General features: G+C 46.9%; 1 protein-coding gene across 2 annotated transcripts in view; it reads left to right on the top strand.

Annotated features, from left to right (window-relative positions):
* Positions 1-1,197: 1,197 nt before the first annotated feature.
* The window catches only part of LOC129700404 (sushi domain-containing protein 6-like), a 60,210-nt gene continuing 37,675 nt past the window's right edge, over positions 1,198-23,732 (top strand). The window contains exons 1-2 of one of the 2 annotated variants that reach the window (XM_055640852.1): positions 1,198-1,528; positions 15,779-15,922. In XM_055640852.1, the coding sequence (XP_055496827.1) occupies positions 15,823-15,922 (100 nt within the window). In that variant the 5' untranslated portion in view covers positions 1,198-1,528; positions 15,779-15,822. The remainder of the gene's footprint in view (positions 1,529-15,778; positions 15,923-23,732) is intronic. The other variant, XM_055640853.1, reaches the window with a different exon arrangement.

Genomic DNA, 23,732 nt, shown 5'->3' with positions numbered 1-23,732 from the left:
TAATAAAGGGAATAACGTTTAGTGCAGGTTAAAGTCTGATCAAAGATAATCGAAGGGTCACCAATGAGGTAGATAATAGTCCAGGATTGCTCACTAGTTGTTGGTAGGATGGTTTAGTTGTCTCATAACACCTGGGAAGAAACTGTCCCTGAATCCGGAGGTATGTGGGTTAACACTTCTATACCTCCTGCCCGATGGGAGAGTGGAGAAGAGGAAATGGCCAGCGTGAGACTCGTACTTGATTATGCTGCTGGCCTTGCCGAGGCAGCATGAGGTATAAAATGGAGTTAATGCAAGGGTGGTTGGTTTGTGTGATGGTCTGCGCTGCATCCACAATTCAATGCAATTTCTTGCGGTCTTGGATGTAGCTGTTTGTGTGGAGTTTGCACATTCTCCCTGTGACCGTGTGGGTTTCCGCTGGGTGCTCCGGTTTCCTCCCTCATCTCAAAGACATGCAGGTTTCTAGGTTCATTGGATCTGAAAATTGATCCCCATTCCCCACCCTGTGTGTTGGAGAAGTTGCAAAAGTGGGATAACGTAATGGGATAAGGATCGACCCGACACGGAGTCTTCGCCCGCCGGCTGCAGGAGCTTTGATCGCCCCGACTGCAGACGGTTCGACTGCCCCGACCACGAGAGAATAAAAGAGGAAGAAGATTGGACTTTATTGCCTTCCACCACAGTGAGGAATGTGGGGAATCCGCTGTGGTGGATGTTTATGTTAAGTTTCATGTAGTTGTGTGGCTTGGTGCTTATTTTTAGTATGGCCGTATGATAATTCGAATTGGCACATGTGACAATAAACGGACCTAGAAGCCTTGAACTAGGAAAGAACACAAAATACTGGAGATCATGGATAGGTGACGTTTTAGGTTGGGACCCTTTATTAGACTACCCAGATATACTGCCTGACCCGCTGAGCTATCCCAGCACTTTGTGTCTTTTTGTGTAAGCCAGCATTTGCAGTTGCTTGTTTCTAAATAGAAGCAGTGTGAACGGGTGATAGGTTGTCAGCATCGACTCGGTGGGCTGAAGGGCCTGTTTCCACGCTATAATTTTCAATCAATCAGTCTATCACGGTGACCTCGCTGCTTGACATCCATTTGGTCACAGTTGGGAGCAAAGATCTTATTGGGAGCCTTGGCGACTGCTGGGGGTAAATGCACTCTTAGTAAAGAGAGCCGGGCTTGTCCCTTTAAGACTGCAAATCCAAAAAAATGACCGATTTGACCGTGGCGCCTCATTGGTAGGAGCTGTGGCGAATGTAGTTGCTGAGGGATGCTTGGAGGAGGAAGTGAGCAGAGAAGGTGCGACTGGATACATTAGCGATCGGAAATACGTCCTCTGCTGGGTTAACGCCGGCGGTCGGATACATTTTGGAATCCTGATACACGGACCCCGTCGGCGGATACATTCGTGAAATCGGATACACGGCGCTTTCCCTGGGATACTGTTGTGTCTGCGATGGATACCATGTGAACGTCGGCCTGGTCTGGTCTTCATGCGATCGCTTCACTCGGGGAGGGGGGTGAGTGTTTTTTTTCCTTTAAAGCCCGGCCTTTCTTTGTCAGTTTCGGCCGGGGCTGGGCTGTCTGCGATGCAGTTTCAGCTGCGGCCAAGGCTGCTGCTCTTTCCGGGTTTGTGTTGTAAAGAGACTGGGGGAAGGCAGGGACTGACACGAATTAAACATTCGCCCTGAATATGTATACGTGTGCATATTGTCTTGTGGAGGGTGCCAATGCTGCTGCAACTAGGACCTTCTGTTATGTTAGGGGGAAAATATCGCCAAACTTTTTATTTTCAGGGTGACATAACTTGGGTTTGAAAGAAAGACGTTGTTTTACCAACCCGGCGGGTTTTTTTCCGGGGTATGTATTTCTGGAATAAGGTTTCACTTAATCCTTTACCGCCAGCCCAAATTAAATAAACTGCAGGAGACCAAGCCATTTATTTGCACAAATGCGTGAGTGTTAAAAAAGGAGTCTGTATGTTGAGCCAGACTCGCTGAAAAGCACCAGTAGAGAAACATTTTTTTTAGATGACTTTCTCTTCCGAATGTAGCCGGAATCTATCTCTGAATCCAATTGCCCCATTGCCCCATATGTTTCGTAATGTTCAGTTCCGAGACCAGCCGTCACAGCTGATAGTGGCGTGGGTGGCTTTTTTTGTTTATAAATCGTTGCTTGGGCTGTTAGTGGGGGACAATACGCAACATGTGCGATGTTAACATCCCACTGATTCATTCCCACTAATCTGGCCTGGCGAGCTGTCCCGCTATGAAGGCTAGGACTGATATCGGCCTCGACAGCTGGTCCCAGCGTGGTGGCTAGGTGACTGCACGACATTCGCAGCATTTTCATTCCCAAGTAAACTTTATTTTGGCTTGTTCCTTGTACCTTCCGAGGAGTCCACCAGGGACTATACTGGAAGATGGACAATTTTATACTGGACAATTTTTAATTTTACATCCATCAAGCCAATTAACCTACAAACCTGTGGGAGGAAACTGAAGGTCTCAGAGAAACCCCACAAGGAGAACGTTCAAACTCCATACAGACAGCGCCCGTAGTCGGGATCGAACCTGGGTCTCCGGTGCTGCATTTTGCTGTAAGGCAGCAACTCTACCGCTGCGCCACCGCCATCACCTTGCGGCCAAGAGGAAGTAGATACGGTTTGAAGAGCTCGGGGCAAGAAACGCCTGACAATGGTGATACAGCAGCTGCCAATGTGCGTTGGTTGACTCCCTTATAGGTCGCTGTTGACCTACTTAAATTGCATGGCTCTGTACTGGTCGTCCAGTTTAAAGATAGAGCTTGAAAACAGGCCCTTCGGCCCACCGAGTCCATGCCACCCCCCCATCACCCTTTTGCACTGGTTCTTTGTTATCCTACTTTCACCTCCACTCCCTGCACACTAGGAACAATTTTACAGAGGCCGATTATCCTACAAACCCGCACGTCTTTGGAAAGTGGGAGGAAATCGGAGCACCTGGAGAACTTGCAAACTCCACATACAGCACCTGATGTCAGGATCAAACCTGGGTCTCTGGCGCAGTGAGGCAGCAGCTCTCCCAGCTGTGCCACTGTGCCGCCCACATGAGCTTGTGCTGCATGAACATGTTCCGGTTTTGCTCTCTGTTTTAATAAATGGCCATTTTGCGGTTAGAGAGTTAAATTTAATCCTGAGTTTCAGTCTGGCAGAAATCAATGCTTCATGGCTGAGCCCGCCCAGATGCCGGTTTGACAAGCGTGACCCTAACCACCTCAACACATCCCACTCTCACCTGTGGCTACCCCATCTATGGGCTTCATCTCCATGGTCTGCATTCAGCCACCCTCTGTGAGCAGAGAATCCAAGGTTGGAGGAAGTACCGTCTGGTATGAGGAAGCATGACCTGGGGAGTCGAGGGAGGCAGAGGTGGAGATTAAAGGGTGACTGGACAAAGATGTGTGAGAGTATAAAAGGAAAAAGGTAGGTTGGCATTGTTTTCTGTAGCAAAGATATATATAATGAGGGGCATTGGATGCCTGCGATGAATGTTAGTAGCTAGGAGGGTTTAATATGGTAGTTGTTAGCCATGTGTGAGTAATAGTTGAAGCAGGGAACTTGCTAGTGTTTCAGAATAGTGTAGCCAAGTGTATTCAGCTGAAGGACAATAGAGGAAAGGGGTCAGAATTAAGCTGGTGCTTGTGACACAGTCCATTGTATGGGTTTATCTGTAGAAACAAGGAATTGCAGATGTTGGTTGATATGCAAAGTGCTGCAGTAACTCAGCAGGTCTGGCAGCATCAGTGGAGAACAGGGGTAGGTGACGCTTTGGGTCGTGACCCTGCTTCAGGGTCTGGACCTGAAACTTCACCTATTTGTGTTCTCCAGAGATTTTGTCTGACCTGCTGAGTTACTCCAACACTCTGTGTCATGTTGATCTGTTTTGCATTTTGTGACGTCATTATTGCATTAGTGTCTGTGCAACAATAGTCTCAGGCAAGAGTTAATTACATCAGAGCAGGAACCAGAGGAGCCATTGTCCTTTCATAGAAACATAGAAATTAGGTGCAGGAGTAGGCAATTCGGCCCTTCGAGCCTGCACCGCCATTCAATATGATCATGGCTGATCATTTCCTGCTCATTGTAAGCATGTCACCACAGCTTCACTTTTACCCAGCCTGAAGTAATGTGCACTCACTTCCAGCAGAGGCCTGTGGGTGATATCAATAGCAGTAATTCACATGTAGCATGGTTTGGCATCGAATGGTGTCAGACTGCAGCACCTTGAAAATCATTGTGTTCAGATCTGCACCATGGAACTATCACAGTGAGGTTTTAGAGATTTAGTTTAGTTTTTAGTTTAGAAATACAGCACAGAAACAGGCCCTTCAGCCCACCGAGTCCGTGCCAACCACCGATCCTCATACACTAGCACTATCCTACACACACCAGGGACAACTTACATTTATACCAAGCCAATTGGCATAAATACCTGTATGTCTTTGGAGTGTGTGAGGAAACGGAGCTCCAGGAGAAAATCCACGCAGGTCACGGGGAGAACGTACAAACTGTGTACAGACAGCATCTGTAGTCAGGATCGAACCCGGGTCTCTGGCGCTGTAAGGCAGCAACTCTACCGCTGCGCCACCGTTTTTCACAATGTTTGGGATTGATTCTTGGTTCATGTCATTATTCATAACTGAAGGTTATTTCTAGTGATGTACATCTCCATAAAGTGCACTGGTATTGCAACAGCTGATGCTAGAGAAGGGCACTCTACTCTTCAGAGTGCTTCTTCAGCAATCGGTATAATCATCCAGTCAAATAGACCGTTCCATTTTAAACATACATTATCCCTGCAATGTGATAGTGTGGGTTAGGAACAAAGCTCTCTCTGCCCTAACACATATTCCTGGGTAGGTGTAGGATGAGTTGGTGAAGTTTCCTTAACGTTGACCTACTACGCCATCCCAGAGTGGGATCAGTGTATAACATTGATATCAAGTAATGCTCCCTCTCATTCTTCTCTCACAATGATTTGATATCAGTTTATACTTGTGACTATTGCTTCCTGGGGCCTATGTCAGTAGTAGCATTTAATGGTGCTTCATGTTTGAAGTACAAACACACAGTTAAATTATTTTCTTACAAACAGTCCAACAGAGCATTGCCATACCATCCCCGATTAGCAATTGAACAGAAATAGTCTACTGAGCCCGTGTGCACGAGACGCCATGTTTTGGCACAATTTTCCAAGTCCAGTTCCCCACGCTCAGTTGTGATGAGTGGTGCCCTATTCAGTGCAGCACAGTGGCACAGCTGGCAGAGCTGCTGCCTCAAGAACAAAGACCTTGGATCACCCTGATCTCTGGTGCTATCTGTAAGGTGTTCAACTGTTGCCATTCTTGGATGACCAGCAACCAACGTCCTCTCCTCGCCTGTCCACCTTTGTTGCACAGAGACGCCTCTCGCAGCCAACCTTGAAGGCGAGGTAGACCAGATAGATATGATTGAGCTGGTATTCTGGATTTGACTGTGACTGAGGATGCCTTGGATGGAAGGATAGATTTAAACCAGTGCAATATCTGGCTTGCCATGCCATTTGTATTTGGGTTTCTGTTGTGTGACTCTGAGGAATCCAAGTGAATAAGCCACAATATGTGAATGTAAAGGCTACATTGACTTCTTTAAAATCCACAAGGGAGTGTGGAAATAGCAGTGATAATTGCTGAAAGAAGTTGGGTTATTCATGTTATAATTATAGAAAATTCTCCTGCTGAACCAGAATGTATTTCCTTGTTGGAACTTTCTGCGATTGAGAAAGCAGAACAGACTGTGTTTCACTTCAAGTGACTACTTGTAACTTGTGTTGGTCAGCGTGTGTGTGCAGCCATTGTCTCTCCTCTTCCCCCTTCCCTCCCCTTTTTAAAGAGAGGGACCACTGTTGTGACATGTAGGCACAAACTCCAGATGTCGGTCTGAACCGTAGATGGATCCAAAAAGCTGGAGTGACTCAGCGGGTCAGACCAAATCTCTGGAGAAAAGGAATAGGTGATGTTTCGGTCTGAAGGGTCTCAACCCGAAACGTCACCTGTTCCTTTTCTCCAGAGGCGCTGTCTGACCCGCTGAGTTACACCAGTTTTTGTGTCTAACCACTGTTGCGATGACATATTTTTGCAGTGAGATTTAATTTGCCAGTAACATGGTGATTGCCAAATAAATCTTGAACTGAGCCATGGACGGAGGGAGCACCACTGCGTTGTGAAATTGGGGTCTCTTGCAGCCTATACTTCTGTTTAAGGCCCCGGGGTTTGGATGTAATGTAGACTGAGTTGGTTGAAGATCAGATGCAGAGCAGTGATTAACTGGTTAAAGTGTCACATGCGGCAGCCTTCAGTTGTCCACGATTTACATGACAGAAAAAGAAAGGCGATGGGATGCATCCAAGCTGGCTGATTATGCAAATCTAGGTTTGGAAAGCGAAGGTGAGGCAGATTTGCCATCTGTAAGAGGGCAATGGGGGGTGAAATGGGAAATAGCAGATGAGGTAAAAATGTGGGAGAGGGAGAGAGGGAGAGCGCTCTGGGAAGAATATTTTGTCAAGTGGTCAGAAACCAGTAAATATCTATCCGCAGAGGAATCTGGGCAAACTGGTTGAGAGGTTGGACAAAAGATGCACAGTAATCATAGAGCCATACAGAGTGCAAACGGGCCCATCCGCCCAACTTGCCTGCACTGATCAACTTGTCCCATCTGCACTAGTCTCATCTACCTGTGTTTGGCCCATATTCCTCTAAACCTATCCTATCTATGTACCTGTCTAAATGTTTATTAAATGTTGCAATACTACCTACTCCGGCAGCATGTTCCATGCACCACCCACCCTTCACGTAAAAAAATATTACCCCCCTGGTTCCTATTAAATCTCCCCCCCCCCCCCCCCCCCCTCACCTTAAACCTATGTCCTCTGGTTCTCAAACATTTAGCGAGGCTAAAAGTGTGGTAATCTTCACTACCAAAGTCATGCTGAGATTGGCAGGACTGTGGTGAGAGACTCGTATGAGGTTTGATGTCTTGTAGTGAACACGGAGCCAGTGGAGTGTTTGCCAAGGAGGCATTTCCTTGGATAAACAAGTCAAACTGTGGAGGAAGATGGAGTGACTTGGCCCACATTCTCTGCAGTCTTAAAGAGGGAGCAACAGTCCTGCCGGGACATTGAGGACTCGGAGAGGGTTTGCACAATGTGGGGGACATTCTGTTTCCTCTGAAGAAAGACACACGATGATGGAGTAAGTAACTCAGCAGGTCAGGCAACATCTCTGGAGAGAAGGAATGTGTGATTTTTCGGGTCAAGAAGGGTCTCTTTTCTAAACATCTCCCATTCCATCTCTCCAGAGATGCTGCCTGTTCCGTTGAGTTACTCCAGCATTTTGTGTCTATCTTCGGTGTAGCATCTGCAGTTTTTTCCCATGCATGCTGTTTCCTCTCGCTGGTAAGTCAAATACTGGGAGGGGCAACTCATGGGCCACACAGTTAGTTATTTAGGACTGAGCTTTGGAGAAATTTATTCGAACGACATGTTGTAAATATTTGGAATTCTCTACCTCCATGAAGACTGCAGAAGGCTGAGTATGCCGACAAGATTGATGGGTTTTGGACACTTGGGTACAAGATGGCCCTCGACCTTCCCGAATGCTGGAGGAGGTTTAGAGGACCACGTACCACACTGCTTCTGTTTCTTTGCATTAGCATCTCGTCCCAGTGATGGCATCTCCAACGCTGCTTTTCTTTCCTTAACAAGGAGCTTTGTTCACTGCAAAGGTCAGTAGAAGAAGGGTCTGAGGAAGGGTCTCTACCCAAAAAGTGAGTCTGAAGAAGGACCTCTACCCGAAACGTCATCCAACCCTTTTCTCCAGAGATGCGGCCTGTCCCGCTGAGTTACTCCAGCATGTTGTGTCTTATCTACTGCAAAGGTCAAGACTGTCATTGGAAGTTTGCAAACTACAATCATACAGTTATCAAATTACAATCTTGTCAACCTTATCCGTAATACACTCGAACCCCCCCTCTCCCCCTCTCCCCCTCTCCCCCTCTCCCCCTCTCCCCCTCTCCCCCTCCCCCTCTCTCCCCCCCCCCTCTCCCCCTCTCCCCCCCTCCCCCTCTCCCCCTCCCCCTCTCCCCAAAGGCGACTAGTGTTCACGGAAAACTTCCAGAATTCCCCTGGACACTGCGTGCTCCCTACCCATGGATGTAGGCCCTGAAGAAGGAAGGCAGTCAAACTGTGGCAGGCCCTTCGACTGTCTACTGCCTGGACCCGTGAATGACCATCTTGGCAAGGTCCAAGAGCAAATCGACAGGGAGATTTCCCCCCCTCTCTTGTACTGGGTGGCCAAATATCAAAATTGTGCAGCTAAAACGAGTAGCAGCAGGCCCTTCAGATACAGGGGCTCCAACACTCGCTGGGTGCTGCAGTACTACGGCCTTGCGTTTGCAAGCCCAGACTAGGAATTGCAGCCACGGACGGCTTGCTTGTAGACTCCTGAGCACGCTGCAACTGAGCCAATGTTGACACATTAAAAACAGGCACATTTGCATGCAAAACTTGACACCGTTCGCCAGTAAAGAGAGGACTAAATTATTTAGTTTGTGTGATGTGGCTTTACAAGTACACAACTGTTTTAGGAAACCCTGTGGCAAAAATATAGTGCTGGAAATATTCATCAGTGGAGAGGGAAAGAGAGTTAATGTTTCAGGTTGATGAATTTCATGCTAATGCATTGCCAGGCCTCACTGTGCTTTGACCAGGGTCATGGGTCCATGAGTTCCAGAACCTGCCTGTACAGTGTGTCCAGTCACTGTGTCCTTCATGCATAAGATGACCCTTGGAGTTTACTTTGGAAACCGTTCTGGTGCAGAGTCGTAAACCTGAAATGTGACTCTTTCTCCCTCCAAAGATGCTGTCTGCCCCGCTGAGTATCCCAGTGTTTCTTCTTGGAAATGCACCACTTTGCCTGTGTTGACCTATGTTTTGTCAAAGGCCTTGCTTTGTCCTGACTCATCCTTTTTCCAGCTTTCTCCTCTCATTCCCACCCCCTACAATCAGTCCAAAAAAAAAGTCAACCTGAACCATGTTCCATGTTCTCCAGAGATGATGCCTGACCCAGAGTTACTCCAGCACTTTGTGTCCTTTTGTGTATTAACTACCATCTACAGTTCCTCATTTCTAAAGTTTTCCAATTTTCAATTTGGATTTCCAGTTCAAGGGATCTGTAGTTTGTTGCCTTATAACAGGGATCAATCATCTGGGTTTGGCAAGAAAATTGAACGTTCTTCCTGCTTCTGACCATTGTGAGAGTTGGTTCGGGTTTTGCCTCAGTGAAGACGGAGCTGTCTCTGCTCTGCCAGCTGTGTGTAAACCCAACGAGCTAAACACCTTCTTTGCCTGCTTCGAAACTGGCATCACCACCAGGAGTGGAATAACCCCGGCCATGGCGGAGGGACAGGTCTTAACACTGAGCACTTAGGATGTACAGTGCGCCCTGCGTAGGATCAATCCACGCAAGGCTGCAGGCCCAGACGGAGTCCAAGGAAGGGTAGTAAAGGACTGTGCTGTACAGCTGCCTGAGGTATTCACGAGGATCTTTAACCTGTCTCTATCACTGGCAACGGTCCCCAAGTGCCTGAAGACAACTACCATAGTGCCGGTGCCGAAAAAGTCAAGTCACCAACCTGAACAACTACCGTCCAGTTGCCTTCACTTCCCAATACCCATGAAGTGCTTTGAAAACTGGTCCTATCTCACATCAAATCCAGCATCCCTGTCTCACTGGACTCGCATCAATGTGCATACAGGGCAAATAGATCAACAGAGGATGGCATCTCTCTGGCTCTTCACACTGTCCTGACTCACCTGGATAGACAGGGCACGTACGTGAGGATGCTCTTCATAGACTACAGCTCTGCATTCAATACGGTCATCCCCACCAAGCTCACCACCAAACTCCACCAGCTAGTTCTCAGCTCGCCGATATGTGACTGGATCCTGAATTTCCTGACGGAGCGACCGCAGGCAGTGAGACTTGGCCCACACCTGTCCTCCACTATCACTCTGAGCACCGGCACACCACAGGGCTGTGTACTGAGTCCCATGCTCTACTCCCTCATCACACACAACTGTGTTCCTGCATTCGACACCAACATCATCATGAAGTTTGCAGACGACACAACAGTGATTGGGCTGATCACCAACGGTGATGAAACTAAATACAGAGCAGAGGTGCAGAACGTGACAGACTGGTGTGCACGTAACAACTTGTCACTAAACACCTCCAAGACCAAGGAGCTGATTATTGACTTCAGGAGGTCCCATAATGGAGAATACGCCCCAATCTCCATCTACAGGGAAAGTGTGGAGAGAGTGTCCAGCTTTAAGCTTCTGGGCACACACATTTCGGAGGACCTCGCATGGTCCACCAACACCGTGGCGCTGGTCAAGAAGGCACAGCAACGACTGTTCTTCCTGAGGAAGTCCGAGGTAGACAACCTTCTACCGCAGCACCACAGAGAGCATATTAACGTATGGCATCTCTGTGTGGTATCTCAGCTGCACGGAGGCGGAGAGGAGAGCTCTTCAGCGCGTCGTCCACAGGGCGCAGAGGATTATTGGGACACCGCTACCAGCCTTGGAGGGCATCTACCACACGCGGTGCCTCAGGAAGGCTGTCAGCATCCACAAAGTCTCCTCACACCCTTGTAATAGTCAGTTCGAACTCCTACCTTCCTGCAGATGTTACAAGGCCTTCTACACCCGCACCTCCAGACTCAGGAACAGCTTCATCCCCAGAGCTATGGCTGCTCTGAACCGGCCCGAACCGGCCCTGCTGAGTGCCCCACCCCCACCCCCATGAACTGCATTCACGCACATCGACCCGGCACAGACATATTTGCACTTAGACTGTTTTACTGTTTTTTTTAATTTTTTATAAATCATGTTTCTCGGGGTATCTAAATTTTATTAGTTGTTTAAGTTATGACTATCGGATGGAAGCTGCATACCAAATCTCGTTGCACCTATGTACAATGACAATAGAAGATATTATTATTATTATTATTAAAAAGCAACGAGAAGAGTAGAGGTGCTACCTCACTGAGCCAGAGATTTAAGGGCCTGTCCCACTTGCCGATTTTTTTCGGCGACCTTTAGCGTCATCGACTGACGTATCAGGTCACTGAAAAAGTCGCCCATGGTGGCAGCGGTGACGCGGCGTGACGACGTATTGATGCGCGCGCGGTGCCTCCTCAAATGTCGCAACATTTTGTTCATCGCCGCTGGGTTTTGAAATGTTCAAAATCTTTTGGCGACTTGATACATCAGTCAATGATGCCGGCAGTCGCTGAAAAAATCGGCAAGTGCGACAGGCCCTTTAGATTTAATTTTGATCCCTGGTGCTGCCCGTATGGAGTTTGATTCTTCTGCCTGCGTCTATGCGGGTTTCCTCTCATGGCTCAAAGACATGCGGGTTGGTAGGTTAATTAGCTGCTGTAAATTGTCCCCGGTGTGAGTTTGTAGCTTGTTGGGAATGTGGGGAGAATATAGTGGGACCAATGTAAATAGATGGTTAATGGTTAGTCTAAGCTAAGCCACGACTTGTATTTCCAATATTTCCTATTTCCTTACAAGATAGGGCACCGTACTTCATCCTTGCCGTTTAATGTTGAAGCACTCTGCAAAATTAGCAGCATCTATGGTGGTAGAACAGAGTTGATGTTTGGAGTCAAGAACCCTGCATGTATTCGCTCCTCACATACCTACAGGGAATGAATCACGGGCAGGCAGAAATGATTAGTTTAACGGCATCATGTTCAGCACAGACATTATGGGCCGAAAGGCCTTTTCGTGTGCTGTACTGTTCTAATCTGCTATGCTCCATGGGATTGTTTAACCTCCTGATGCTTCCAGTATTTTGTGTTTCCAGCATCTATACCTTTTTGCCCAGTAATGTTCAAAGTTAGGAATAATTGAGATGACTGACTACTCTCTCCCCAGTGCCCTGGGCAATGTCTACCAGCCACCAGCTCATTGAGAAAAGGACTGTTGGTTCATTCTATTGATGCTTTTTGAATCTGGCTGTGATAAAGGATCGACCTTCATCACAACAGAAACGACACTACAAATTGTGTACAAAATTAGCTGTAAAGTGCTTCAGTAGGTTCTGAGCTTAACCTTTCAAAAACAGTCATCGACTATTGTGGTCACATTAGCAAATGGCAATTTCGGGAGTGGGTGGAAATGCGACCTTTATTGGGCTTTTCTGCGTTGGTGAACAAAGCATCTGTGCATGCCTTACAGGTGAGGGTGTGACAATAGCCTCTCTCTTCATCTCAATGGGGAAGCTGATTCTGCTGAAGTAAGTTAATTCACAGCACGGCAGTCATCAAATGTGGCATTTATCTACTCTGGCTGGTTGGCAAATAGATCTGTCGCTTTCAGTTAGGTTTCATATCTGTCTGCAGCACAGCCTCCCACAGCCCAACTGCACCATTAGAGAGTGTGGGGGAGTGAGAGGATTTTATCATCCCTTGCTATTGCAATGATTCGAGCTGCTTTCCCTGCTGCTCCCAGCCCCAGCTCATCTCTTGTTGAAGCTAGTTTCCAAACCACCCTCTCCAAGAGCATCGCGAATGCCTCTGTCCAAAGACCTTACTTCCTCTGATTTGAGACTGTTTACAGTTTAGTTTATGGTCAGGTGCACTGCAGTACAGTGAAAAGCTTTTGTTGCGCGCTATCCAGTCAGCAGAAAGACAATACATGATTACATTCGAACCATTTACATGATAAGGGAATAACGTTCAGTGCTAGGTAAAGCCAGCAAGGTCTGATCAAGGTTAGTCCAAGGGTCACCAAGGAGGTAGATAGTAGTTCAGCACTAGTTCACTACAAATATTGAATTACCACTTCCCTCTGTATACATTGTGTATGCAAGCAAATAATCTCACTGTGCCTAGTCACATGTGACAAAGTATTCCTCCTCCTTCCTATATTCACCATCCCATTCTCTCATCTTCTAGGCTTTATGCTTGTAATCCTGAGTAAACTGACCAGCGCCATTTGCATTAAGGAAATACTGTCTGCATTTTAGAGTTTCGTTTTAGAGATAGAGTGGAAACAGGCCCTTCTGCCCACCAATTCCATGCCGACCAGCAATCGCCCATACTTTAGTTATACACTATACACACAGAACAATTTACAGAAGCCAATTAACCTCAAACCTGCATGTCTAAGGAGAATGGGAGGAAACCAGAGCACCCGGAGAAAACCCATACAATTACAGGGAGAACATACAAACTTTGTACAGACGGCACCCGAGGTAGAACCTAGGTGCAGGAGGAGGGCATTTGGCCCTTCAAGCCAGCACCACCATTCAATATGATAATGGCTGGTCATCCAGAATCAGTATCTCATTCCTGCTTTCTCCCCATATCCGGTCAGGATCGAATCCGGGTCTCCCAACGCTGTAAGGCAGCAATGCACCTATTTCCCCCCCCCCCCCCCCCCTCCCTTCTCCCTTCTGTTTTTGTTTTTCTGTTTCTTGTTTGTTGTACTAAATTATATGTATGCACTGAGTACGAGCAGCTTTTAATTTCATTGTACATGTATAGTGACAATAAATGGCATATCTATATCTATCTATATCTATCTATGCTAACCGCTGTGCCGCCCCAGTACACAGTTGTATCGTTGTACATGTGTTGTACAGTCAGGAATGAGCTATAGGGTAAGGCAGAGCATGGCTGATGTTGCCGGTGCTGGATGGGTCCGGCCTTTGAAGCTTCATCACAGACCCACCTCTCCACAATTATCCCACCTCCATACTGTTGTCATTGTGCATTTGTGGTGCCCATCTGCCTTCTCAATTGGCAACTGTACAGAGTGTGGGCTCTCTGACTGGATTTGGAACAATCTTTTCACCCAATCTCCAATTTAAGAATATGCTAAATTGTTTAGAGAGAAGTAAAATAGCACTAAAAAATAAATCTTTGATTCTCCCCCCCCCCCCTGGTTTAGTTGCAGGGTATTGGAGGGTTGCCAAGCAAGCCTCAGTGTTGTAGAAAGATTCCTCTGGGTTAATGAGGAAATTTTACAGGACTTGAAAATGAACTTTTTCTTTTAAATACTCAGTTTGTTCTATGCAGAGAGAATGATAAAATCCAAATCTTTCTAACAGTGTCTCCACCTCTTCCTTTCTTCTGCCCATCCCCTCGTCAGTCTGAAGAAGGGTCTCGACCCGAAACGTCACACTCCACACTTCGCTCCATAGATGCTGCCTTACCCGCTGAGTTTCTCCAGCATTTTTGTCTACCTTCGATTGTTCCAGCATCTGCAGTTCCTTCTTAAAGCTTTCTAGCAGTTCTTTTCATTGCCATTCAGTCAATCAGGAGATCGTCTGTTCAGGTCGCACGCAGGGACTTGGAGACTTGGGCAAATAACACTGGCTGTCTCTTCTACATGGTGCAGGGGAAGAGTCAAGTCGAGACTCTTGTCAAGAGTGTTTTATTGTTATATATCCTGAAATGGAACAATGAAATTATTACTTGTAGCAGCACAGATATGCAAGCACAATACTTTGTAAAAGCCATAATAAATAACAACAAATAAAATTCAGTACAGGTCCACCACCGATTTTCCGGCATTGTTAGTTCAAGAGCCTTTCTGGATTATCTGTTTTGCTGGACCAACAGAGATCATGGCCTTGGGAGAGTCCAACGGTACCAGAACGGTCCACTGAGGAGCCGAAATACCGGCCCGCAAAGTCGGCTGTGGGAACCGATTTGCCGGCTGTGGTCAGGCCGGAGTCCTGGTGGGGTCCAGATTGGCTGCCTCACCCGGATTAGGCACTGCATTTTCTGTGGGACATCTGACTGGGATTTCAAGTGCGCTCTTGTAGTTTTGTCCGGTTTAAAGGAGGTGCCGGATCATTAGATGCCAGATATATTTTAAAAAATCACAGATAAATAATAATAGTGCACATTCATAAATAATGCCTTCAGGTCTATTTTGTTCAGAGCCTTTTTGGAGGTTCTACTGTTTAATAGCCTGATGGTTGGTTATAGGTAAGAAGCTTCTCCTGAACCTGGACATTACAGTTTTCCTGCTCCTATACCACCTTCTCGATTGCAGGAGTGAAACGGGAGCGTGGCCAGGGTGGTGTCGGCTGCCTTTTTGAGGCGACAACTCCAGTCGATCTTGTAGATGTCGTGTTTGGTTGGAGATAAACAAGTAAACAGAGCCACAGTTGGCCAGTCAGATACAACTGAAAGATGCCAGTAAACTACTCTGGTTCTTTATTGTCGCGTGTACACCGACCGCACAGTGAAATCCTTTTGCACAACCCACAAATGCACAGTCGCCATATTTTAGCACTGTTTGCAAAGGAGAAAAAGTCCAAAGTCCAAGTCTGGTCCCCATGTTGGAAGTACTGGAGCATTCCCAATCCAGGTGAGCCCAGTGAGAAGACCAGCACAGTGATCTTTCCTGTCCCAGCCATTGTTTTCCTCGTTCAATATCGTCCAAGGGAAACTGATCTGATCTTTACCATGTTGGTCCTCATCGGAATATGCTGTGTGCAAAAGGTGTAATTTTTACCTGTAACGGGGCACTTAAACGTAATAATTGGCCATAAAAGGACTTTGAATATCCTGGAGCCATGAGCTATGAGCAAGCTTGTTATCTCGTTGAATTGATCAGTGTCATGACCTTTGGTCCTTTTTGTTTGTTCCTCTTCTGACACAGGTTTGAAATTTTCACGGAACGGCCCGAGTCTCTTGGCTTGAAACATGTGCGATGGGATGATTGTACGAAAGAGCCACAGGCAACATAGAGTAACGCTGATATCAGTGCTCTTCATCTGCATCTCCAATGGATTAGCGTCAAATGGTAGGTCAAATCCTTCTGTGCCTTGGTGGGGAGCTTCGTCACGTGATTTCCTGGGACTCTTCCATCTGGAGTGATGTTCAAACAAGAGCTGTAACTCGCAATTTATAGCATTGTAAAACAGGAATACATTTTTGAGGAGAGAGGGTTTTGAAAATGAAGATGAGATTTAAAATCAGGATGATCCTGGACCAACAACTGGTACTTTATTTATAAAGGAGTCCCGGGACAATGGGTCAACAGCACACTTTTGCACATACGGTGAGTGTTTGCTGAGCTTATGATCATCCCTAAATACTGCAGCGCTTTAATCCTAGGAACATCTAAATCTGTCCGTTCGATGTCCCAACATCAGGATAAATTGGCACATACTCCCACGGCTGTAACCACCACAGTGAGAAGCAAGCTTTGTGTGGTTTGCAATTAGAGAACTGTATCTTCCTCTTTTCACTGCCACACCTCTATTTCCACACCTCTCTCCCTCCTTCCCTTTCTCCTGTGCTTGACCCCCCTCTAGAGTTATATAGAGTCATACAACATGGAAACAGGCCTTTCGGCCCAACTTGCCCACACTGACCAACCTGTCCCATCTAGTTCTGATGTACTTCACCATGGTACTACTTAGGACATAAAACAGTGCAGCGTAAGAACAGGCCCTTCAGCCCACAACGTCCATGCTGAACATGATGCCAGGACTATCTCTTACCTACCTGGGCATAATCCATGTTCCTTCATTCCCTGCAGATCCATACTTTGGCCAGGAACTTTATCCTGTTTGGTGTTACTCATGCAGCACGGAAACAGACCACTTGGTTCACCGAGCCTGTGCCAACCATTAAACACCCATTTGCACTAGGCCCTTTTATTCTCCCCACGTTTTAATCAACCACTGATTCCGCACTTACTTGTGCATAGAGGTCATTCACCATGGTCAACTAACCCAGCAGCTCATTAACTTCTAGTTTAGTTTATTATCACGTGTGTACAGAGGTACCGTGGAAAGCTTTTGTGGCAAACTAACCAGTCGGCAGAAAGACACCACATGATTATAATCGATCCATTTACAGTGTACAGATACATGATAAGGGAATAACGTTTACTGCAAGGTAAAGCCAGCAAAGTCTGATCAAGGACAGTCCGAAGGTCATCAAAGAGGAAGCTAGTAGTTCAGCACTGCTCTCTGGTTGTGGTAGGAACCTGCATTTGGAAAACAACTTGTAGAAGGGTTTAGCTGGGGCTCCAGGCTGCTTATTTCAAACAGCATAACATTTTGAAAGCATCAAGATTGTACAGTGACGCATCTAGTAGATCTGCAGCCTCACAGCGCCAGAGTTCAGAGTTCATTCCTGATCTCGGCTGCTGTCAGTGTGGAGTTTGAACGTTCTCCCTGCCACTGCATGCGTCTGCCTCCCGGTGCTCCGGTTCCCTCGAACATCCCAAAGACGTGTGGGTTTGTTGGCTAATTGGACACTGAATTGCCTCTAGCGTGTGGGGAGTGGATGAGAAAGTCGGATAGCATAGAGCTCCTGTCAACAGGTGATCAATGGTTGTCTGGACTCGGTGGGCAAAAGGTCTTGTTTCCTTGCTATATCTATAAAACAAAACCTAAATTCCACCCTGTTTAAGCACCAGTGCAGCTGGATGAGAATGCAAGGGGGGGCTTTTAGACTGAATGGTTCCATTAATCTGGATGCACTGTGGAGAGGGATGGGGAGGGGAATGGTGGGTGCAGTCAGCTACAGACTGGCTTGTAGCTGTATGGCACAAGGAGTCGCATGCCCATGTGTGCTTGCAGTGGCCTGTTTATCCTGCTTCTGACACCGTGGTTTCAGTCAGCATTCAGTGTTGTGTAATACAGGCAATGGGTTGTTTTGTTTTGGTTCCCTGGGGGCCCTTCCTCATTCCTCCTCTGTGTGAGCTGATCTGCAGGTTTACAGGGTGCTGCCTAATGCTCTGTAGATGAGTGGCCTGTCCTCTCGCCCTGTCCCACCCAGCCCATGGGTTCTGCCAAACACCACTGCTGGCTACTGCACTCTCGGATCTGCCCAATCCACACAGCCGTGAGATACCATAAATTGCTTTGGAGAGCCGGCCTGATGGCAGTTGCTAGGAGACGCATGCACAATGAGCTGTTTTACTTGCTGCAAGCATCTTTCACTGCGGTCTCTCCCCACACAGAAGGCCGCCTGACTTCTCCTCTGCCGCATTTCTGTGTGTCACGGTGCTGACTAAAAGGCAAGTGTGTTTCAGCATCCAGCGCATTAACTCTCTCTGAGCCGCACAGCAGAGGCGGATATGCATCAGCTTGCCATTGGAGAACTGATGGCCTTCTCTTTTTTAATATAAACCACGACTCTCCTCCTCCCACCATCGTCATCTCCCAAGCTGGTTGGAAAATGGAGAGATTTTTCCTTCCACCTTGCTGATTTATCTTTTTGTAACCAAATAAGCTAATTTAAAAAAAAAAGTCCTCTCCTTGTTCTCTGGAAATGCTTACAACTCTACCTTGGTGTTTAATCTTCTGTGTTCCTTGGGGATTATTTTTCAGTTTTCCCCGGCCAATTCTGTAGATGAAGGGACTATCTAATGTAGCAATAATAATGTTCCTACATGCAGGAATGTTGTGGTCGACGTTGGAGGAGGATTTGGTTTGGCTTTGTAGATTTTGACTGGGTGATCTATCAGTTAAGTCTTTTAGACTGTTGCCGGGTGAGTTGCTAATTGCGGGAGGTTGCGAGACCTCGTAGTAAAAGCATTCATTTCACTGTCCAACTACAGTTGAGTAAAAGAAGAGATTGCATTTCTGTAGTGCCTATCACAACAGCAGTGTATTTCAGAAAACCAAGTACACGTATTTTTTATCAGTGTGGGTCTACAACAGGGGTGGCATGGTGGCATAGCGATAGAGCTGCTGCCTTACAGCGCCAGAGTCCCGGGTTCGATCCTGACTACGGGTGCTGTCTGTACGAAGTTTGTATGTTCTCCCATAAACTACGTGGGTTTTCTCAGAGATCTCTAGTTTCCTCCCGCGCTCCAATGATGTACAGGTTTGTAGGTTAATTGGCTTGGTATGAATATAAATTATCCCTAGTACAAGTAGAATAGTGTTAGTGTCGCTGGTCGGTGTTGACTCGGTGGGCCGAAGGGCCAGTTTCCATGCTGTATCTCGCAACTAAACTCCTCCTTCTTGCGTATGGCGTGCACAGCCTAAAGTTGTAGGATAACTTGTTCTATTTGATTTTATTTGATTGTGCAATCTTCCACCCCGAAACTAAATTTAGCAGGAAGCACTGAAACGGTGACCAGATGATGTTGGCTGACGGCGCTCTTTCCGACACTTCTGTTGTCATTTCCTCTCTTCCCATCCAGAGCAGCAGTGGCATCTCCCTTTTACTAAATCTGCAGTAAAAGTGCTGCCAACATCTGGCCAGCTGAGCCCAGGGCTGTGACGTCGGTGTATCTGCAAGGGCAATGGCTGTTACAATACAATACAATACAATTTTATTTGTCATTTGAACCTCATTGAGGTTCGAATGAAATGTTGTTTCTGCAGTCATACACACAAGAAAAAGACCCAAGACACAACACAATTTACACATCTCCTCCTCGCTGTGATGGAAGGCAAAAACTTATCCCTCCCCTGCACTCCTCATTCCCCTCCCGATGTCAGTCAAAGCCCCCGGCGGGCGATGGTAATTGTCCCGCGGCCATTAACGCAACGCCGGGTGGTGCAAGGCCGCGCTCCGGGTCTTGTTGTTGGAGCCCCCGGCGGTCTCTAGCAAAGTCCCGCAGCCATTCCAAGCCGCGCCGGGCGGTGATGTAAGGCCCCGCTCCAGGTCATCTTCAACTCGGGCGGGAGAAGTCGCCGTTGCGGAAGTCCCGAAAAGCGATCTCCCAGCAGGGACCCACGGGCTCCCGGTATTACCGTCCACCAGACCTGCGGTAAGCCTCCGAATCTCCGGGGGTCTGGTCGCAGCAGCGCGCCACCACCGCTCCTCCCACTCCGAACTCGGCCAGCACCGCGACGGTGAGTAGGTCCGCAGCTCTGCGACTGGAGCCCTAGGTCGTTCCTGCTGGAGGCCGCTCCACGTTGCTCAGCCCCAACGACAACGGAGACCCGACAGGGTAAAGGTCGGGTTCTCCGTACAGGGGAAAGATTTTAAAAGTTTCTTGTTCTAACATGTTCAGTGTGAGAACAAGTGAATGTGTCAGTGGGGTGGGAACTGCTTGGCACACTGACGTCAGTATTGGGCAAGCAACAAGCCTCAAAATAGATGCAGGAAATCCAGTTTGGATTAACAGAATAAATGGCGAGAAGAGGAGATGAGAAAGAATGTTATGGGGCCATAGGAAAATAAGTAGCAGGGGAATACGGTTGTTAGGATTACTCTCCTGGCAGCTGGCATAGACCCAATGGGCCAAATGACCACCTTCCATGCCATATAAATAAATATATCTTTTAACATGCTCGCGTGCACAACGCTGTCTGGCAAGAATACTTGGCTTTGGCTTCAGTGTGATGCAGCTGCAGTAGATTGTTTCGACTTGTATAGTCATTTACAGAATCTGGAATTTGCTGGCAAAGCCACCATGTATTGCTCATCCCTAGGTGCCCTTGAGAAGGGATCGGTACCAGGAATTGTTGCCGTCCTGGTGATCCTGTGTTAATTTGCTGGGAATCCCAGGCTTGGGACTAAAGGATCATCAGTATATTTCCCAGGCTGAATATAAACAAGTTCTCCGCCTTGTGAAATAATGCCTTTGTTTTATGAGGCAGAAAGCCTGTTGGACTCGTTTCTATTTATCAATCTGCTCATTACCGTGATGTCTATTAAAAGGAAACTGACAGAGCAGGTTCAGGAGTGGCTTTGTACCAAAGAACACAGAATAAAATTGGAGCTTCAGGATGAGAAAACGTGGCTTGGAGTGATAGGCTTGTGAGGAAGATCCAGGTGGCATAGCAGTAGTGTCTAAGAAGGAACTGCAGATGCTGGAAAATCGAAGGTACACATAAATGCTGGAGAAACGCAGCGGGTGAGACAGAATCTCTGGAGAAGGAATGGGTTTCGGGTCAAGACCCTTCTTCAGAATGGTGTCTCTAGAAAGATAGGAGTTTGTAATGGGTGACGTTTCGGGACGAGAACACTTCTTCAGAATCTCTGAAGAGAAGGAATGGGTGATGTTTCGGGTCGAGACCCTTCTTCAGACTGGTGTCAGGGGAGGGGGCGGGACAAAGATAGAATGTAGGTGGAGACAGTAAAGACCATGTCCCACTTTCCTGAGTTACCACAAATTCTCCCGAGTTTTCCCCTTGATTCAAACTCTGAGAATTACTGTAATAGCCAGCCGTAGGTACTCGAGGCTTTTTATTTTTACCCGCGGACATTTTTCAACATGCTGAAAAACGTCCCAACTTACCTGATGCCCCGAGCACCTACGGTTGGCATTACAAGTCACTACGAAATATCTACGGACTCGCTACGAACATTCTCCGAGTTTGAATCAAGGGGAAAACTCGGGAGAATTTGTAAGTAACTCGGGGAAAGTGGGACGGGCTTAAGACTAGTAGGAGAACTGGAAAAGGAGGGGGGGGGGGGATTGAAAGAGGGAAAGCAAGGGCTATCTGAAGTTAGAGAATTCAACATTCATGCTGCTGGGGTGCATACTGCCCAAGCGAAATATGAAGTGCTGTTCCTCCAATTTGTGCTGGGCCTCGCTCTGACAATGGAGGAGGCCCAGGACAGAAAGGTCATATTGGGAGGGGGAGTTTAAGTGCTGGGCCACTGGGAGATCAGGTAGGTTACGATGGACTGAGCGGAGGTGTTCAGCGAACACTTTTGACTGGTTACCACATCATACACTGAAGTTTTTCAATGTACTACACGTGAAAATTAACTAAATTAAAAAAGTACGCAGCTATTATGTATTTGAAATGTTTTAATATTTTTGTGGTTTTTTTTTTTTTTTTTTTTTTTTTTTTTAGTGCGTAAGATTTCTAAAATGTTATTAATTTATTTAATGCTTTATCATGCCGCAATCGTTATTGAGTATTTGGCAATATCAGTATTCCTGAAAACTTTGAAGCTACGTTAGGGAGGATGGCAGGACTTGATCAGCTATCAGTGCTTCTAGCTTGTTGCTTATGCTGAGGCAGCTCCTGGCCCCGCTGTCAATTAGGGACGGGGCAGGGACAGAAGGGAGAGCAAGCAGTAATTTTGGCATTGCGGCAGGATTTGCCCTGCTGCTGAAAGCGCTATGTTGATATAAGCAGTTGAGGAGATGGTGAATAGGGTGGCAACGCTGGCAGAATAAGACAGCAAAATCTTATTTAGAACTTGGAGAAGATGCAACAGATGTCTGCAGGTTTGTTGGGTTTGGTTAGACACAAACAGGAAACCGGTGCTCTCGACTAACTCTGCAACACTTTGCAATTGATGGATGTTGATATGCAACTGAAACCACTGGGCGTAGTAGGTTAGTTCAACGGAAGTCCATGGGTTAGTTCATCTAACAACTACAAGTGGCAGAGCTCAGTCTCCAGAATGATAAAGGACCTTAAACATCATCCACATACTATTCGTTGCAAGTTCATCAGACTGACAACATCCCACAAGGTCAAGAATACCCCTATTGATTTAAAGTTGGAGGACCACATCCAGTTAACCCAAACACCCATAGGCATGTCAACCAGAAGCAGCTAACCTGGAAATTATTTCATTCTGCACAGCACTTCATTAGCACTTTCTAACTCATTTTTCTTCAAGACAGCAAGGGATTGGAATACCCTACCAGCCAGCATCAGAGATCTCCAAAACATCAACACATACAAAGATACAACTACAAAAGCATCTCCGTCTCGACTAGCACATCCACCGCCATCATAGTGCTGAGTGATGCTCTACCCAGAGCTTTTCAACGTACTACATCCACATCCAGTTGAATTTAATTAAAGGCTAATGGGTTAATATTGGAGCACTCGTGCTGTACTGAACTGAGCAGCTCATGAACCTGACCACTGCCACGTTCTCTAAGGCAATGAGGTAGCAGGGTATCACCTGTAGGAACAAGGAACTGCAGATGCTGGCTGCAAGGAAAGATGCAAAACGCTGGAGAAAATCAGCGGGTCAGACAGCATCCGTGGAGAACATGGATAGATGACGCTTCAGACCTTCTTCAGCCTCCGAAATGAAACGTCACCTATCCATTTTCTCCAGGGATGCTGCCTGACCTGCTGAGTTACTCCAGCATTTTGTGTCTTTCCTGGGGCAACACATCCTCAAACACCGTAAATAAAAATTGCCGCCATAATACAGAAAATTAAGCATGCTTTCTGACGAGTTGGCTCCAGTTCACAAAAGGCTTTCACCTATCACCAGCCATTTCCCTGAAGTGTGCCTAATATCCTTTTCCTAACACTGGTCAGTGCTAAAGGAACTTTGCATGCAACTTGCAGCACAGAAAGAATTTGAGTATAGAAGTTGGGAGGTCTTGTTACAGTTGTATAAGACATTGGTGAGGCCGCATTTAGAGTATTGTGTTCCATTTTGGGCACCATGTTATAGGAAAGATGTTGTCATGCTGGAAAATGGTACAGAGAAGATTTACGAGGATGTTACCAGGACCCGAGGGTCTGAGCTCTAGGGAGAAGTTGAGCAGGCTGGGGCTCTATTCCTTGGAGCACAGGAGGATTAAGGGTGATCTTATTGAGGTGTATAAAATCATGAGAGGAATAGATCAGGTAGATGCACTGTCTCTTGCCCAGAATAGGTGAATCGAGGACCAGAGGATGTAGGTTAAAGGTGAGGGGGAAAGA

Source organism: Leucoraja erinacea, chromosome 9 (assembly GCF_028641065.1).
Source record: "Leucoraja erinacea ecotype New England chromosome 9, Leri_hhj_1, whole genome shotgun sequence".
Classification (NCBI taxonomy): domain Eukaryota; kingdom Metazoa; phylum Chordata; class Chondrichthyes; order Rajiformes; family Rajidae; genus Leucoraja; species Leucoraja erinaceus.
The sequence above is the reverse complement of the archived record's forward strand: the minus strand, read 5'-3'. Positions and strand labels throughout refer to the sequence as shown.